The 16,904-nt window shown below is 40.3% G+C and overlaps 1 protein-coding gene across 3 annotated transcripts; it reads right to left on the reverse strand.

Moving 5' to 3' along the window:
• Positions 1-599: 599 nt before the first annotated feature.
• LOC109738732 (putative aconitate hydratase, cytoplasmic) lies at positions 600-15,322 on the reverse strand. Of its 3 annotated transcripts, none has more exons than XM_020297818.4 (20): positions 14,914-15,322; positions 7,899-8,000; positions 7,502-7,662; positions 7,329-7,421; positions 6,986-7,171; positions 6,719-6,880; positions 6,365-6,509; positions 6,141-6,283; positions 3,947-4,003; positions 3,776-3,855; positions 3,490-3,565; positions 3,200-3,385; positions 3,016-3,083; positions 2,781-2,899; positions 2,589-2,710; positions 2,385-2,483; positions 1,647-2,126; positions 1,332-1,430; positions 995-1,237; positions 600-800 (listed from the first exon to the last, which is right to left on the reverse strand). In XM_020297818.4, exons 1-20 carry the CDS (start codon positions 15,074-15,076, stop codon positions 738-740), a joined length of 2,847 nt encoding a protein of 948 aa, XP_020153407.1. In that variant the 5' UTR covers positions 15,077-15,322; the 3' UTR covers positions 600-737. The 3 variants fall into 3 exon arrangements, with proteins under 3 accessions (XP_020153407.1, XP_020153406.1, XP_020153408.1); XM_020297817.3 differs by lacking the exon at positions 14,914-15,322 and adding an exon at positions 8,939-9,633; XM_020297819.4 differs by lacking the exon at positions 14,914-15,322 and adding an exon at positions 8,858-9,473.
• Between the last annotated feature and the right edge of the window lie 1,582 nt (positions 15,323-16,904).

A 16,904-nucleotide genomic window follows, 5' to 3' on the forward strand; every position in this document is an offset into this window, starting at 1 on the left:
ACATCAAGAGGAGGAGTGGAGCAGAATATGGAGCAATCGTGCAAGAGATTAGAGAGTATGCCAGGAATTTTGCTTTATGTAATTTTGTTCATGAATTTAGGAGCTCGAATTTCGAAGCTCACAATCTAGCGAGGCATGCACTACCACGGGGTCCTGGTCGCCATGTTTGATTAGGCCACCCCGGGGATCTTCTTTTTGTCCCTGTAAACATTGTGATGACTTAATAAAGCTTCGCTGATTGTCTAAAAAACGTAAGCCGTCATTCAGAAAAACCAGATAGTTGGGGGGGGGGGGGTCCCCCCCGGTAGAATCGTCCCTGTCGGTTTGACGAACCAAATGTGGGGTTGTCGGTGTTGTTATCTATAACAGTGACACACAGAGTTAGCATTGGCTTGTTAGTGGTGCATCTACCAACACGTGTTCAGTCCTACATAGACCATTCTTGTGCCATCACCGTGTGCCCATAAACATCCCAAGAGAAAGCTTTGCGGATGTGCATATATGTACGCCAAACAAACATATTGTCTTCACTAATAAATTATCAATACACTATCAAGTAAATTGTCCCCTCTTAATTATTGTCGAAGCTCCGCTATGTCTTTTTTAATGTTTCATCACAAATTTATTAAAAAATGAAAGTCAAAATGGAATCAAGGGGTACAAATAATCAATTTATAAAGAATAAATTCATGACATTGCATATAGATAATACAATTTAAATGTAGTTCCTCGGTCGGTCATGCCAATTTGCGGATAAGGTAGGGGAGGATGCCTCCATGGTTAAAGTATTCCAGCTCCACCTACATCACAAGAAAGAACATGACAATGTAGGTTGTTTTAGAATATGTGCAAGAGGCATATTTTTATGTTTGACCATAAGTTTAGAAAAATTAACAACATGTTACATGACTAAATATACATGGAGGCTAAATTTTAGTTTGAAGACTATATCAATGCCTCAACCAGTTTACATTATGGCTTAGATATGACATACCTGCGTGTTAATGCAAAGTGTGCAAGTGAAGGATTTCCCATTTTGTGTCGTAACGGTCACATCTTGGCCTGGACGAATCTCGGTAATCTTGCGAGGGAGGTCGATCGTGAAACACTCATGCCCACTGAGGTTGAGTGAATCTGCATCCTCGCCAGCCTTGAAGCGAAGAGGGATGATTCCCATCCCCACCAAGTTGCTCCGGTGGATGCGCTCGAAGCCCTTAGCGATCACTGCCTTGACGCCCTGTTCCAAAACACCACACAACTTGTTGATTAGTTTCATGCGGAGCAAGATTGACTATCGGCATAGAGTCTCTCTATGGAGATGAATTGATTACCAGGAGCAATGGCCCCTTGGCGGCGCTATCACGGGAGCTCCCGGCTCCATACTCATCACCGGCAAGAATGACCATGTCATGACCCTCCGACTTGTATTTCTGCATTGCATTAATTACAACAACAAACAAAAAAGTTGTAAGAAGTGGTTTTGAAAAGTGCACAGTTTTAGCAAAACATCAATAGTACACTTTTGGTGGATAGATTGTATATGAACCAAGGGGTCAATGTGGGTGATTAGATATTATTTCAGTGACTCCATAACTACTCGAATACAGGTAATTTTGATGCGACTTTAAAAATAGACGATCACATACCATGGCAGCGTCGAAAACGTAATGCTTCTCCCCCGTAGGGACATGGACGGTTTTAGGCCCCACCTCTCCCTCCAAAAGCTTGTTCACAATCCTAATGTTGGCAAACGCCCCCCTCACAACGATCTCGTCATTGGCACGTCGGCTGCCATATGTGGTGAAGTTCTCGGGCTTCACGCCGCGCTCCAGCAGATACTTGGCGGCAGGGGTTCCTGGCTTGATGACCCCCGAGGGAGAGATGTGGTCGGTGGTGATGCTGTCCCCTAGGCTTAGTAGGCAGTAGGCATCCTTCACTGAGGGCGGGCCGGGCGGGGTCATGGTTATATTTTCCAGGTACGCCGGCTTGTGGATGTAGGTGGATTTCGGATCCCACGGGTAGAGCGTCTCTTTCGGGACCACTAAATTGTTCCATGCGTCGTTGCCCTCCGTGATGGAACCATACGTGTCCACGAACATCTTCGGCAACACGTTGGACTTGATAACCTGGTCATCATGTAGCATTTCAGTTATACATGAAGGATCTAATAAGTTATCATCACAAGATCTTTTTTCCACGAAATATTTAGTGGTACTATTCTCGCTTCATCAAAGAAATTTATCTCATATATTAGTAATCAGAGTGAGTAAATTTTGACAACACATATTCTAGAGCGTGATTAATTTATCATCAATTTTAATCAGGTTGAACTTTACGTAATAAAGATAGCTAAAACATGGACATGAGTATTGAAGTTACAATACCTGCTCGATTTCTTCATTTGTGGGCCATACATCCTTGAAGTAAACCTCCTTGCCATCCTTTCCAATTCCAATAGGTTCGTTCTCAAAATCAATGTCAACCTAAAATGGCACAATTTGTAATGAGCCCTAGTTAACCATCATGCGAAGGAAAAGAGGGAGTTATGCCTATGTGAGCATCAAGGTGGGAGAATGTAATGGACTTACGGTGCCAGCAAGAGCATATGCAACAACAAGAGGTGGTGAGGCGAGGTAGTTAGCTCGAGTTAGAGGGTGCACACGACCCTCATAGTTACGGTTGCCCGACAACACAGCAACAACAACAACATCTAACCAAATAATATAAACCATGAGTACAAACGCATTGCAGTGAAAAATATTTAGTGTGCATTGTATTACCGTTATCTACAATAGCATCTGATAAAGATTTATCAAGGTCGCCGGAGTTGCCGATACAAGTGGTACAACCATATCCGACAAGATGGAAGCCTTGATGGTTCAAATATTCTTGAAGGCCACTACATAAACAAATGGCAACATACTTCAGTGCCATTCCCCATATATATACTATAGATTGCAACTATGATTCCATGTTTCGTCAAAAAGTTGCGGGGTGGCAAAAGGACATATATACCTGTGTTCCAAGTATTTGGTGACAACCAAAGATCCAGGGGCCAGGCTTGTCTTAACCCATGGCTTCACCTGAAGAAAAGTGTTTTTGCACAGTTAAAAACAGATTGTCACCGCAAGAGAAGAGACCAAGCACCAACAAGTCATCCATCAAATAGAAGATGTAAACACATTATGAAAGAACAGACCTCAAGACCCAATTCACAGGCTTTTTTTGCCACAAGGCCAGCACCGATCATAACGCTAGGATTTGATGAGTTTGTGGAACTGCATACTGCTGCAAGAACCACACTACCATGTGTGATTTCAGCGGGTTGTCCATGGAAGTCAAATTTCACAATTTTATTATGTTGTTCCTTAGGCACTGCATAACCCTGAAATGTTTATGAAGAAATTATAGGTATTTGGTGACTAATGTCGGATATTTAATCTCATTCCTGTCATGCATTAGCCATATGCCGCTAAACCAAAAGCTTACCTTGAAACCAACCTCATTGCCCAGGCAAGCATGCCAATCAGATTTCATCTCCTTCAAAGGAACCCGGTCATGAGGCCTACAATTTGATTAATCAAACAATAATCATAATGCACCTCCCCATTAGTAGAACAGTTATATCATGAAATGACATGAAGGAGGATATCGAAGGAACTAAATGTCCTCTACATAGAGAGGAACTATGCACCCAAATTGAAGCATGAGTACTCAAACTTGGGAGCTTCCATATTTATTCAATGAGAACAACATAGTCGTCAAGACCACACACCTCTTTGGGCCGGCAACAGAAGGCTCCACCGTAGTAAGGTCCAGCTCAAGATCTGAAGAGTAAACTGGTCCCGTTTGAGGCTGCCGTCATGAACGCAAGTTTGTCCATATTCTGAGTAACATAAAACTCAAACGCGAGCATCATAATGAAAAAACAAAGGCAAAGCCATACCTCATTGCAGTCCACAAACATATTGTTAGCTCGCAAATATGCTTCAATCATTGATACCTAAATCAAAATGCAATATTTGATTAGTTTGCATAAGGATGCAACCAACTTAATACATAGTATGTAGTACGCATGTTTAAGTGCTTTACTATTTACCTAAAAGCAGTTGAATGACTTCCATGGAGAAGTGGTCGTGCTTTGGAAATAAACTAGCATCATTTTTATTTTGTGGGTTTTTTCTTCAGGGAAGTCCATATTTAAACTCTAAATTGACACAAATGTCTAAGAAACAACCCTAAACTTCAAAACCACCTAAGTTACAACCCTGGACTTTCAGAACCGTGCAACTTTTAATCCTCACTCTTCTCAATCGGTTTTTGGTTAGTTTGACTGGTTTGAGCAGCTGTCCCGCCTAGTCAACATCCACATGAGCTGACATGTCATGAGGAAAGGTCTTAAATATGTATTATCATTGTATTTTTATCTGTTTGGCAAAGAAGTTTGAAACTTTCCCACAATGATCATCACTGTACTGTTCATTTTATACAATGTTTTCAATTGTTTCTGGACACTTCATTTTTGGTCAAAATTTGAACATAAAAGGTCCTGCTATGTATTTTTTAATCTGTTTGGCAAAAAGCTTGAAACTTTTCCGGGTTGATTAGCATGGTGGTGTTTTTGTTAGAGAAGATTTTTATTTATTTTTTGATACTTCCCTTTGTTGTCAAAATTTGAACGAAAAAGGTCCTCAATGTGTATTTTGCTTGTATTTTTCAATATGAAAAGAAAAAAAGTAAACTTTTGTAGAATGATCAGCATGGTAAGTAGTGTTCCTGTTAGAGAATATTTTAATTTTCTAGGAACTTTTAGTTTTGCTCAAACTTTTACAAAAAAGGTCCTAAATATGTTTTTTTTCTTGTATGTTTTAATCTGTTTAGCAAAATGTTTCATCAGAAAAAGTTTGGAACTTTCCCAGAATGACCAGCATGGTATTGTTCATTTTGAAGAAAGTCTTCAATATTTTGGAAACTTTTATTTTTGGGTCAAAATTTGGCCAAAAACAGTCCTGGATATGTATTTTCCAAGAGCGGCTAAATGGCTCCCGAGCTCATCCGCTCCTGCGCACGAACAGTAAAATCAAAAGAAATACTGAAAATTTCAAAAAATTCCGCATTTTTTTCATGGAAGATGGTGTTAGTGCGTGAGGTTCGTGCCAAATTTCAGCTCCTTTGGACATCTGAGCTGCTCTCAGCAAAAAAACAAAACAAAATTGAGGTGTGTGAAAAAGTTTACTGGTCGTGCACTGTTCGGGACCGATTTTGTTTTTTTTTCCTGAGAGCTGCTCAAATGTCCAAATGCGCTGAAATTTGGAGCGGACCTCACGCATTAAAATATCTTTGATGCAAAAAATAGGATTTTTTGAATTTGTTTACTATTTATATTGATTTTACTGTTCACGGGATCAGATGAGCTCGGGAGCCGAAATGGATATTTGGTATTTTCCTTATATTTTTAATATGTTTGGCAAAAAAGTTTGAAATTATAACAGAATGATCATTATGGTAGTGTTCATTTTACACATTGTTTTCATTTTTTTCTCGACACGTCTATTTTTGGGTCAAAAAAGTGTGTTGGTGACGTGGCGGCTGATGTGAATGCTGACTGGGTCGGTCAACTGGTCAAAACCATTCAAACTGACCAGAAGCCCGTTTGAGGGAGTCAGGGTTGAAATTTGCATGGTTTTGAAAGCTTAGGGTTGTATCTTAGATGGTTTTAAAGTTCCGGGTTGTTTCTTAAACATTCGTGTCAATTCAGTGCTGAAATATATATGGACTTCTCTCCATAAAATAAGAACAAAATATGGACTTCTCTTCTTTTTCGTAACTATTTGTTTCTAGGTCACTCAATGTGCTAAGTAACAAATTAAACTGGCAATAGCCAGAAAATCAAGCCCCAGATTATCATGTCTTTTAACTATTAGGCTTTTGGATATGGCGAAAGCTTTTAGCTTTCTTGTGTGAAGAGCTAGCTAATGGCCTAAGTGCCCAACCAAAAACTCCCTATAGTATGTAATGTAATGGAGAAGCGCTATGGTTTGCTCACGGTACCAGTTTACCCATCTATATTATGCTTATTTAGCTATCAACAAATAGAAATGTGATGGAATAGACTAAGAGTAGTAGATAGTTAAACATACTGTTTCATCACTTCGCCCTATTAGTCTGAGGTAATCTAATGCCACTTGATCTACAGGGAAAAATCCCATGGTAGCGCCATATTCTGGAGTCATGTTTGCGATTGTGGCTCTAGCAGGCAAAGGGATGCTGCCCACACCCTCACCTGAATGTAACAGAAAAAGGAGAAAACACTAATTAAATATGACCAATATATACGAACATGTTATTTAGCACGAACACCTACCGTGGAATTCAATAAATTTGCCAACAACACCATGCTTCCTTAGCATTTGGGTCAAAGTAAGGGCAAGGTCTGTAGTAGTGACACCATCCTGTAACTTTCCGGTGAGCTTGAATCCAACCACACCTGGTAAAACCATGCTCATTGGCTGCATATGGTAATAACATGTGGTGAGATGCAGCTAAATCAAATGTTAACTAATAATAATCAAGATTTGTCCTTATTATATTGCTGAACTTATAGTGAAATATGGAAGATCAATCTCAAGAGCACGCGGACAACTAGTGTCCCAAAAAGAAATTATATTGAAACAGGAAGATCAATCTTAAGAGAACGCTATATCCACTTGAGATTTACCTGCCCAAGCATTGCAGCCATTGCTTCGATACCACCCACTCCCCAACCTGCAACACCGAGACTATTAATCATAGTGGTGTGTGAATCAGTGCCAACCACACTGTCAGGGTACAAGACACCATCTGCTTTGAAGACAACTCTGGAAAGATACTCAAGATTGACCTGAAATTTGTGTTACAAAACCAAAGATGAGGACAAAGAGTTAGTCAGACAGTAGACTTAATTATTAGCCGTACAGAAATTGGCCCCTGGACCCAGATCACTTACTTGATGAAGGATCCCAGAACCAGGGGGCAGAACCAGCATATTGTTGAAAGCAGATGACGCCCATTTGAAGAAACTAAATCTTTCTTTGTTGCGGCTAAACTCCAGGTCCATGTTTTGTTTCAATGCATCGGCACACTTGGCTACATCCACCCGCACTGAGTGGTCAATGACGACATCCACCGGAACCTGCAATACTCCAGATGAAAAATCTGTATTTGAAAAAAAAATCAAGATAAAGAAAATGCGTGTTCTATATCCCAGGCTACTTGAAGTGATTTTGCTATGATACAGAACAAACTGATACTGTAGAGCTTTTTGGATAATAAAGACGGCAGATGTGTACCAGTGGATTGATCTTTTTGGGATCACTCTCTAGCTCCGCTATCACATCTCGTATGGCTGCAAGATCTACAACAGCTGGGCCGCCAGTGTTGTCCTAGAGAGTAAGGGCAGTCATCAGCAAAATACATTCAGAAACACAGGGAATTAATCTTGTGTGATGTATCAGTTCAATACCATAAGAACAAGCCGTGCTGGCTTGAATGGTATCTCGGCAAGCTTTGGGGATGTCTTCTCCCAGTCGATGATATTCTGGACATCACTCTCCGTAACTTGGAAGTTATCGTAGTTGCGGACAGCTGATTCTAGAAGAATACGGATACAGTAGGGAAGCTTATCTGATAAAGCAGAAAATAAAAATATTTGTCAGGATTATTACTTTTGCAAATCTATAAAGAGTATATCATTACAATCTATACGTACGCAAAATAGTATGATTATTATGTATGCAATTGGAATATGGTTGTACCGGCAAACGTGCATTGTGCGTTCTCAGTTGCTAGGAATAAAAACTGCACTGATAGAGGAGGAGAAAACTCAAACAAATAAATGAAAAACAGAAAAGAGTCATCACCTATCTTTGGATCATTCAGTGCAGGAATGCTGTAGAACTTGCCATACTCTCCACCACCAGGCTTAGGGAGGATGGTCAAGGTCTTCGCGAAGCGATCGGTTGCTGCATGCAAACACAAACAACAAGATTCTTACACGTGGTTGATAGTTAACGTTATTATATTGCTGAACAATATCATTATTATATTGCTGAACATCATGCAGCCTCATGTGTCGATCGTGCGCAGCCTCTGCTTTCTATGGTGTCTAGCAAAAACGACGGTGGTTGTAGCATTTGGCGCCGCTGGTTGAAGCTCCACCAATTGTCTCTGGTTCAAGCAAAAAACGGCCGTACCATTTGGCACAGTTGGTTGCAGCTCCACGGCGTACTGGTCGCAGCTCCGCTGTAGCCGGATGCAGCACCCAGTCTAGTGTATACTCCACCGAACCATATATAGCGCAGTAGTCCCCCGCTCCCCATAAATGCCTTTTGTAGCGAGGGTGTGAGTGAGCCTCTTTTTCTTATTTATTTTTTCAAAAATTATACTCTATAGTTTCGAATTTTCTGAGAAAAGAATCCACATTGTGGTATACTGCATGTGTGTAAATTTTCATAACGAAATATGTTAACAAGCAAGCTACATAAAAAAGAAAAAAATCATGATTTTAAAAACAATGAATGGTATGTGTAATGTTCACTATAAAAAAAATCAACGATTTTGCCATTTTTTAGCTGGTGCGTGTTATTGTATTTCATCATGAAATCTTACACATATAAAAAGTATGGAGTAGTATACATCTATAAGAGCATGCACAAAAATTTCAGAATGTTTTGAACTTTAAGATTCATTTTTTGAACTTCTGAAAAAAATAAGACTCCATGGAGCTCGAGGACACAAACGCCTCTCTCCCCGCTCCCACGCCAATTAAAGATAAGCCACTAGCGGATGGGATTCACAGCTACAGTTTCGTGTATATTACCTCTACAAAGCTACAGCTATCTCCATTCCCCACATGGCTCTCTCATCCGCTCCGACGACCAGCGGGTGCTCGCGCGCGTACCTGGGGCCGCACCCGCTCCCTCCACGGCGCTGCCACAGGGAGCGGCAGCAAGCTGCTGACGCCCCCGCCGCGCCAAGAAGCCATCGCGGCTTCGTCGAGACACTGGCAGAGAAGGTCCAAGAGACCTTCCCTGCCCCAGCTTCTCCACCACGATCGCCGCCGCCACCGCATACGAGCATCGTCGGGAGCGACGAGGGGGAGAGCACTCCAGAAAATCCCCAGCTGGAGGACGCGGGAAGGAGTAGCGGAAGCAAAGGTGGGATTGGGAGGATGTGAGGGTGGTGTTGAACCAGTGGCCGTGGGACGTTTGGAGCCCAGCCGTGGACGCCATGGGGGATTTCCCGGAGAAAAAGCACCAGGCAGAGCACTGGAACCGTAATGGCCAATCAGTGGAGGAGGAATTATTGGAGGGAATAATCTACTGCGATTGAAGGGAAGCGTGTGGGGCCAGTACAAGCACCGTAGCCAGTAGAGAAATGCAAGTTGGAGGGAGCAAACACACGGCCGGCGGCAGGCAAAGCCGTCCCCGTCCGTCGCGGCAAACGAAAATAAGGGACGATTAAAAACGAAGCAAACTAATGGAAGAACCCATGTGCAACATCTACATGCACGAATTTGTACGCGGCATGAGTACCACACGAGGTATTATTCCTCATCGACCGGTTACTGGTACGTAGTACGTGACACAGCCATTCGATCGATCTGCTTGTGATATACTCCCTCCGTTTCTAAATATTTGTCTTTCTAAAGGTTTCAAATGGTGACTATATACGGAACAAAATGAGTGAATCTACACTCTAAAATATGTCTATATACATCCGTATGTGGTGACCATTTGAAATCTCTAGAAAGACAAATATTTAGGAACGGAGGGAGTAACTGTCTATATAATAGTTCTTTTTTTGAGGATCAATGCCGCCGCTTTATTTGAACTTAAACGAAACTAGGAATGTCGTCGAGAGGATCTCCAGAATGTGCTCGGGTGGGATAGAAAACCAAACTTTACATAAACTCTCACCTAAACCTTTTTTTTGCGCGCGCACCTAAACCTAACTTAGCTAACTTATCAGCGGCTCTATTGGCATCACGACCATTCCACGACACCTTTACTTCCATGAAAGGATGAGCAACTTTTTAACTTCCAAGATTACTAGTAGAAAGAAGGAAAGTGGATTTGTAGCACCCCGGGTGCTCTGCACCCCTGTGCGAACATTAAATGTTAAAAGATATCAAAAAATTCAAAAAAAATCCAAGATTTTGGGATATCAAACCTGACTTTCCGATCTACTCCCGTGTGAAATTTCGTGAAAAAATACCAGGAAACGTATTCGTGGCAAAAAAGACAGAAATTGTCTATGTATAGAAAAAACTGTTTGGATGGATTTTTGTTCGGACATCATTTCCTTCGTCACAGATACGTTTTCGGTATTTTTTCACGAAACTTCACATGGGAGTAGATTGGAGAACCCAGGTTTGATATCCCCAAATTTCAGATTTTTTTATTATTGGTATTTTTTTTACGATTAATATTCGTACAGGGGTGTGGAGCACCCAAGAGCTCCTGTGTATTTTCCTAAAAAGAAGTGCTTATTTCAACCTGGATGCAATCATCTTGTTGTTAACTCGGACAATATGGAAGTGATTGAGACAATGAAGAATGGAGGACGCTCGGCAAGAGTGGCAACTATAGTTTTTGATAATTGCTATTTTTTGGCTTGTGATTTTCCTATTATTAGATTTGAACATTGTCATAGGGAAGTAAATAAGATGGCTCGTGAAATTGCTAAGCTAGCAAAATTTTCTGTCACTAGGGATTGGTCTGAGGAGCCCGTGAATAATATCGCACCTTTTCTTATTGACGATGTAACCGTTATTTCTAATTAATAAAATTGCAGTTTTATTTTAAAAAGTGCTTATTTCAACCTTGAACTCACGTAGAAATGCCCTTTGGTTCCTGGGTGTGTATAGACCTGATATTGGAAAAAATAATTAAAAATTAAAAAAATGCAAAAGTTTCTTTGAATAAACTTGAATTTTTTTGGCATTATTATATATCGTTTTCGCAAATAAAAAACCATTGTTGACTTTAGGGAAAAAATATTGCTATATACAAGCCACTATTCATACTTTTTTCTAAACTTTTTTTCGTTGAAGTCAACAGAGTATTTTCTTTCGTGCAATTCCTTTTACGAGTACAATGGAAGGCCAAGTTGATTTCAAAAATATTTTCAGAATTTTTTGACTTTTCATTAATTGCTATTTTTTCCATAGAGTGTGTATACACCCAAGAAGCAAACGCTCCTGTTCTAAAATGACGCCTTTATAATCCTGAACTCCAATACCATTTATATTACAACTCTAAACTCTTTAAACCAGACAATTTTTAACCCTGTGTCTTACCAACTTTCTGGAAGGTTTTGACATGTATTGAAGACTTGACAGCCTAGTAAGCCGCCATATCATTAATATTTGACCCAAAAAATGAAAGTGTCCAGAACAAATTGAAAAACCAAAAAAAGGAGCCCCACCATGCGGACATTTTCGTTTTGTGAAACAAAACAAAATATACAACAAAAATACATATTTAGGACAATTTTTGGTCAAATCAAAAAAAGGAAATTGTCCAAAAAATGAAAAATGGGCTAAAAAAATAAAACTGCCATGCGGATCATTGTGGGAAAGTTTGAATCCCTTTGCCAAACAAAATAAAAACACAATGAAAATGCATATTCCAAACCATTTTTGGTAAAAAAATTGTCCAAAAATTTAAATTGTCTAGAAAAGATTGAAAACATTCCCAAAATGAGCCTTGCCATGCTGATCATTTTGGCAAAGTTTTGATTTTTTTTGCCAAATATATTAACAAATACTAGGAAAATACATATCCTCTCCATCTTTGCTTGATTTTCGTTGTATTTCTAATTCTGTTTGGCAAAGAAGTTTCAAACTTTCTCAGAATAATTAGCATGACATGTTCAGTTTTAGAATATTTTCAATTTTGTATGGACAGTTTATTTCTTTGTCAAATTTTGACCAAAAATGGTCCTCAATATGTATTTTTATTACGTTTGTGAAAAAATTTCATTTTTTCACAAAATGATTAGCATGACAGTGTTAACTTTAAGGATTTTTTCAAATTATTCTGGACAATTGAATTGTTTGGTCAATTTTTTTTTACCAAAAATGGTCCTGAATATGTATTTTTTATTCTAGTTGGCAAAAATGTTTCAAACATTCCTTGAATTATCTGCATGGTATTGCTATTTTTTGGGAAAGATTTCAAATTTTTCTGGACCCTTTCTTTTTTTTGGTCTAATTCTGGTGATGTGGTGGCTGATTAGGTGGTCAAATCTTCAAGGCCTATCAAAACCGACCAGAAAACTGGTTTGAGGGACACAAGGTTGAAACTTATCCAGTTTTGAGAGTTTAGGGTTATACGGTGGACGGTATTGGAGTTGAAGGTTGTAAACTAAATTAGGGCGCGAGTTCTGGGTTGAAATATGCACTTTTCTCTTACTAATACACTATAGTACTTACGTGATAATAATTTTCGATGAGTAACAGTTGGTACGGGTGTGTACAATGTAGGTAAAATCTGGTCTAAAAACTCTTATACGGGAGTCCAAATATTGCAACATGCAAGTGTTGAGGAAATATCCTAAAACCAGCTTTAGTAGAACATAGTTTTGACCTCTGTAACCACTCTAGAAAATGTTTTCCTAAGTTCTAACGCATGAGATCCTTAAGGATGCTTAGCATTGCACTACTTTCAGTTTTATAGCACCTGGCTCTACCCATTCACTTAGGGCATCTCCAGAGGCACCTCCTACTCTTCCTTCATTGTCCGTCTAGACATGGTCGCCCAAAACTCCCCGCATATTCGGACCATTCCTAGCAGTTGGGTAACATGTTTTTTGCGGTCAAATGGGGGACATCACGGACACATCTAGACGTGCCCGCCGATAAATGAGGTATGCGATTCGGTGAATGCCCTTGGAGATGCCCTTGCAACCGATCCACATTCTCCGTGCTCTTACAGTGATGTGTCACACTAATGGCTTGTTAGAAAAATATATGAAATTACATATAAGGTCGCCTTTGCATGTGAACATGTGCTTCATATATAGGTCATAGTTCAGTTATATTGAGATGGTACCCAAGAGGTCAAACAATTTATTGTTTTTTTAGACTTTTTAACAAATTTATCTGCTTTTGGGGTTAACCGTTATGTGCTTAATATAATAACTAGCATAGTGGCCCACACATATGCATGTGGCAACATCTTAATCATTGACTAAAACATTTCTCAAATGTATACGAAACAGGAGCATATAGATTCTGAAAGCCACGGATACTCATCCAAAAAGTACCCAACAATTTTTAGACCTACGAATGTTCATTTATGCATGAATGGTTTGCAACAAAACATGATTAAATTGGTGCATTGCCAATAAAAGTATACATTTGCTATATTTTACAAAAAATATTACAAGAGTCCATCTTTTTCAGGTTGACGCTTATAGATGCTAGAGAAGATTTTTGGCACCACAACACAAACGCCCCAATTAGATTCAAAATTTCAAAAGTTATGTTACTGTTTAAGATAATATTACCAAAGCACTAATGCCCCATGTGTGCATGCGGAAATGTATTATGGACATGCAAAACCTCATGAAAAATATGTTTTCATTTGGCTTGCACACATACAAAATGTTACTATGCCATGATTAGTTGGGTCACAATTTATTTATTTACTTATTCAACAGGTCAAATAATGAATGAAAAAAAACACTGATTTACTCTTGGCCACACATGAACCTGTTTAAAAAAATATAAATAACTTAACCAAAGTTTTTAATCTGAGAAACTCGAGAAGGACATTCACAAATGTACATTGCGGGAATACTTATAAAGATATAGATTCTATAGGGTAAATTTTAATAATTTGTAAACAGTGCAAAAAATAAAATCATTGTGCATTTACCTTTTGGGCGCTATATATTTTCTAGTGCATGACTTTTTTTTTCTTTTGTATAGATCAAACAATCGTTAATTTTAAGCACGGAGTTCAGAAGGACCCATGTTTTAAAACAATGCATCATCACATAATATAGCAAAATTTCTACATGTGTTAAAGTTTTAAAATTCCTCAAAATGCCAAAAAAATGGAACAGTTGTAGCAGTGTCGGCAGGACAATCCAGATTCTCTTACTTGCTAAAGCGAATTCAGAGAGCTATTATCTCGGAAGTGAACAGCCATTATTGAATGCTGCATCAGAAATGGTACGGTGTAACTATTTCAGGATGTGACTTGGCTTAGCTAAGTTAGAAACCTCGATCCTTCTTTATAAGGAAAAAAAACCTGTCCCATGCCAAGAACAAAAGTAGATAAGCTTTACCTGGCTCCACCTACTGAAAAAGAAAGCCTTCCGCAACAAGTCCAGATCCAAATCAGGTAGCTGCCTCGTCGAGCGAGCTAGCAAGACTGGAAGGGGCGTTGGAAGGAACACATGCCAAGTTGCACCTATACTACGAGCTCTGCAAGCTGCCGGAGGAACAGCGGCGTAGCCAAGTTCATGCTCACCAAGCTGGTCGTCGCCGGCCGGCTATGGCGTCCACGTTAGTTATAGGTGCTCGCCATCACTGCCGACTACGGTCTGTGCTCACCGAGCTCGGTGCCGCCACCGACGTATGCCTGGCCGTTGAAGTGCTGTTTGCCAAGCTCCGCTCGAGCTTGCCATGGCCGGAGAACACGAGAAGTTTGGTAATTTCCAACGGAGAGCGATGGTCGGCCGCTTGAGAAGAAACTGCAGCGGCAGGGGGCGGGTCTTCTTGGGCCACTTGGGTTATACGTACTATACTGCTAACCGAGTCGACCAAAACATCCTCCATCTCCATCTCCATTTCTCAAACTCATATGAATAGTTTAGTTGAATACACACACGGAGATAGAGAGAAACCACACGCGCACGCACCTGCGTCGGCCATCTTGCGCAGGAAAAATCGCTCGATGGACGGCCGGCACGGCGGCGCACCAACCGTCGTTCCGGCGCCTATCCGGGAGACGAGACCCGCCGATGACCACCCGCACGGCCGCGTGAGCGTGAGGCGCCTGGCCGCGGTGCGGGCAAGGAGCATAAGGTGGAGATCGGCGGAAGCAGAACGGAGCTGGAGGGAGAAGGATCTGCCGATGGGACTAGGTTTGTACTAGCAATAGTTTTATGAAAATGGTGCATGGCCACGAGCTACCTCCAACCCCAAAGCTACTAATATATTCCCACTTGCACCGAATTATCTGAGGACAACTGGACGTGTCACGTGAGTTGGATAGGGGGGCATTGTATGCTAGTCTTTTTTTTTTCTTGAAAGCGTGGAAGTCATTTTCTGCTGGCCGATCGGATCTAGATCCGAAGAGCAGCCAATGAGACGATGCACGCGCGCTCAGCCCATTAAACTATGTCACCGTTTACCCTCGTGGGGTGCTGCTTCGCCACAAACAGTACAATCTCTCTCTCTCTCTCTCGTACGTGGAGTCGTGGACCAGCGATGATAAAGGTCTGATGGTCCTACGTGATTTGTTTGCTCACGCTACAGAAACAGCATATTAGCTTTCGCGTGAGATGGATTACCATGTATTCCGGTCACCATTAACGGTTTACAGGGACATCCCACCAAACTGAGTTCAAGCCTGCTACTCCGTACGTGTGCTCATTTGGGAAATTCAGCTAATCTATACCTAATATTTTTTTAATATTAAAAGGAGAAAACTTTCATAGTTCTCTATACATCATCCTTTTACACCCGTTGATTTTGTGTTAATCATAAAGATTGACTATGCGCAAAAAAAAATCATAAAGATTGACGGTTGAGATTTAAAAGTAGATCTACATAATATTACGTCTTCATCTAATAATATCAAAAGGAGGACTCGATGCGCCTCTTTGCATCCGTTGATTTTATGTTAATTATAAAGATTGACGATTGAGATTTAAAAGTAGATCTACGTAACGTTGCGTATCAAAAAGAGGACTCGATGCGTCTATTATATTAATCGTTGTTCACGCGTCATGAACTGGGTCTGTATGTAGGAAGCGGAGATTAGGACTTCCATACGATGTACGTACCTCCTCGCCAGCGGCATATCTGGCTAGATTTTTTGTACGTCCCAGATCCCATTTCCATCCGGTATAGTCGGATCAAGGTCGCCTATACGTCTCCCGGCGGACTGCCTCTCCATGCCTCCATGGTGCCTGGAACGACTTCAACTCGATTTTAAACGACCCCATGTACGTAGGCCTCCTCTATTCCGAGCCGAATCAAACACAGCCCTGTAGCGGCTATCGCAGCGGTGGGCCACCCTGTGCATTTTAAAACCAAACCAGAAAATGAACCAAACCGAACCAATTTTATGGTGTTATGGTTTATGATTTCAGTATGGTATGAACTTTTCATACGGTTTTGAATTCTGATTTTTATGGTATATACCAAAAAACAAACGGTTTACTGAATAAACCAAAGTAAAAAATATATGTATATAACTTGGGGAGAAAAACCATACAAATAGTCATTTTTTTTACATAAGCTAGATTTCATGTTAAGCGCATCCATTTTTATTGTAACGTTCTTCAAAAGAATGCTAAGCACGTCCATAACCATCGAATCAGTGCATGCAGATAGACTCGCATATAGTTATATACTCTTCCTATATAAAGATATGTGTTTTGAGTCATAAATTTGCAATCTATGTCATTTTTAAATTGGCGTCAACTTTGGTTTTTACGGTATATACCAAAGCCATACCGAAATAATTTGGTACTCTCTCCGTCCGGAAATAGTTGTCAGATAAATGCATAAAAATGGATGTATCTAACTAAAATACGTCTAGATACATCCATTCCTCCGACAAGTATTTCCGGATGGAGAGAGTATATACCAAAATCGAACTGTATCTAAATTTCATATTGTA

Source organism: Aegilops tauschii, chromosome 3, assembly GCF_002575655.3.
Source record: "Aegilops tauschii subsp. strangulata cultivar AL8/78 chromosome 3, Aet v6.0, whole genome shotgun sequence".
Taxonomy (NCBI): domain Eukaryota; kingdom Viridiplantae; phylum Streptophyta; class Magnoliopsida; order Poales; family Poaceae; genus Aegilops; species Aegilops tauschii.